This window comes from Limulus polyphemus, unplaced genomic scaffold (genome assembly GCF_000517525.1).
Source record: "Limulus polyphemus unplaced genomic scaffold, Limulus_polyphemus-2.1.2 Scaffold78197, whole genome shotgun sequence".
NCBI lineage: Eukaryota > Metazoa > Arthropoda > Merostomata > Xiphosura > Limulidae > Limulus > Limulus polyphemus.
Genome location: NW_013743793.1, coordinates 1 through 2,323, shown reverse-complemented (window position 1 = coordinate 2,323; position 2,323 = coordinate 1). Strand labels below are relative to the sequence as shown.

The 2,323-nt window shown below is 35.9% G+C and overlaps 1 protein-coding gene across 1 annotated transcript; it reads right to left on the bottom strand.

Moving 5' to 3' along the window:
* Positions 1-543: 543 nt before the first annotated feature.
* LOC106477763 (ctenidin-1-like) lies at positions 544-843 on the bottom strand. Its single transcript, XM_013938292.1, has one exon. The coding sequence runs from the start codon at positions 841-843 to the stop codon at positions 544-546; it is 300 nt and encodes a 99-aa protein (XP_013793746.1).
* Between the last annotated feature and the right edge of the window lie 1,480 nt (positions 844-2,323).

The following is a 2,323-nucleotide window of genomic DNA, read 5'->3' as shown; positions in this document are numbered from 1 at the left end:
ATTTAAACCCGTTTTTGGTACTGTTTATTGTTGGCTACAAGTATTGTTTAGATATTATTAGAGTATCCGCCTGGCACTGGAGTGCTTTAAAAACTTTTTTGACATTCTTATTTTTATATATAAACAATAGTTAATGGATTTTACAGGTCTTTTAAAGATGACTAATGACAAGTAAACAACTTGAAATTGTTGATAGGTGAGGTTCCGATAAAAACTGGAGACGATCTCTGGTGATCATGACAACGTTTAAAGAAAGTCTGTGACTGAAATTTTAGTGGAACACACAAAACATCCCAGACGTTATATATATCGGTTGTTTGAACTTTTTATTTGCTCTTATTGCATGAACAGGGTTAAAAATAACGTGTAAGTAACAGTCAGAAAACACTTCTGATTTTACAATCAGTTTGTTACATTGCGAATTGCTACTCAAAGTAAAATAGTTCCAGGAATATATTGTTAACGTTATCTATATACATGTAATATATTTTACAGTTAAACCATTAGGAGTACAACTAACTGTAACTGTTGTTAGGCGTTAGCTTAGCACCACCAGCCACAACCACCGTATTTTCCATTACCGTATCCACCTCCTCCGTATCCTCCTTGCCAACCACCGTATCCACCTCCGCCATATCCTACAGGCCATCCACCGTATCCTCCTTTCCAACCACCGTATCCACCTCCGCCATATCCTACAGGCCATCCACCGTATCCTCCTTGCCAACCACCGTATCCACCTCCGCCATATCCTCCTTGCCAACCACCGTATCCAGACTCCGCTGTCTCCAGTTCGTTTTTATCGTCAGGAGTGGCCTTATTTCCCTTTGGATTATTATTCATTGCAGAACAGACAGCCAACAGGAGAACCAAGTAAGACAGTTTCCACTGCAAGTAAACCGATCATAAGACTGACAGTAAGTAGAACAGAAATAGGTATTCATTACCATTAAGATATCCCAAAATAAAAGAATCATAGTTTGACGTACTATGTAACGTTATACAGGCTTTTCGAAAGATTAGTTACATTCAGAACGATATACATACCATGCCTTGTCTCAGAGATTTCATGTTGAAGAAAGTTTTGTAGACTCTAAACAAGATCTCAGCTGTAGATGAGAAGAGAGGTAAGCTTCTGAACTGCTGACTTTGCTTGAGAATGTTAGTTTATATAGTTGGTATTGACATGGCCACGTGGTTTTGTGACAGGTAAGACATCACACAATCCAGTTATTTTTTTAACTACTAGGTGATGCTACAAACAACATCCTACAAAAATGGAAAGAACCTCTAATTCTTTTCTGAAAATAAACAAAGAAACAAAAGTTATTAAAGTTTTATCAAAAGATTTAAACCAATTTCTTACCTGACTTTGAAAGTCATTTTCTTTCCCAGTAACTGGTAAAGAACCATATTTTAATACGAAAAGTTTGCTGATATAATAGTAACTGATTTTTCATCATTGTTACCTGAAAATAATAATGTTTCCTAATCTTTACACCAGGTAAAACATCGAAATATATAAAAATCCCTTGTAGGTAATTGGATATAAATATGAAAAGTCAGTCATACAAAATCTAAACCTGATACATTGATAAGTAATCTAATCAAGATAGTTAATATCTAATAATACTTTGTAAACCGTGGAACTTGGCAGATTTTTGTGATCTAAAAGAGATCGTTACTTTTAGTGTTAGCTAATATCTTGAACTTTTTTGAGAAGTTTTATGCTTTTGTATACTCATAACCCTCATATTGAAACATTCTGGATATATAGAAGAGAGAGAATATAATATTTTTTAGGTATATGATGATTGCCCTGTTGTTCGGCTCAGTGCTGATAGTAACACGAAATATCTACATCAGTAAAACGCTAACGCCCTTATATCTAAGATTATCAAGAATTTACGATGGGTATCATCGTACCCCTGGTGGATAACTTTCACGTGTGAACTGTGATTTAGGCAAAACTACCGTGTATAGTTTAGAAAGAAATCATTACTTTGTTTGTTACTTATATTTAATTGTCAAGCATAATTCTGTCTAGTAATGAAATATATTATTTCCTAATAAACCGATTACGTACACTGACGTGGTGGGTACTGTGGTGGAGGATACTGGCTGGTTATTTAGGACATGGTGGAGGATACTGGATGGTTATTTAGGACATGGTGGAGGATACTGAATGGTTATGTAGGACACAGTGGTGGAGGATACTGGATGGTTATGTAGGACACAGTGGTGGAGGATACTGAATGGTTATGTAGGACACAGTGGTGGAGGATACTGAATGGTTATGTAGGACACTGTGGAGGAGGATACT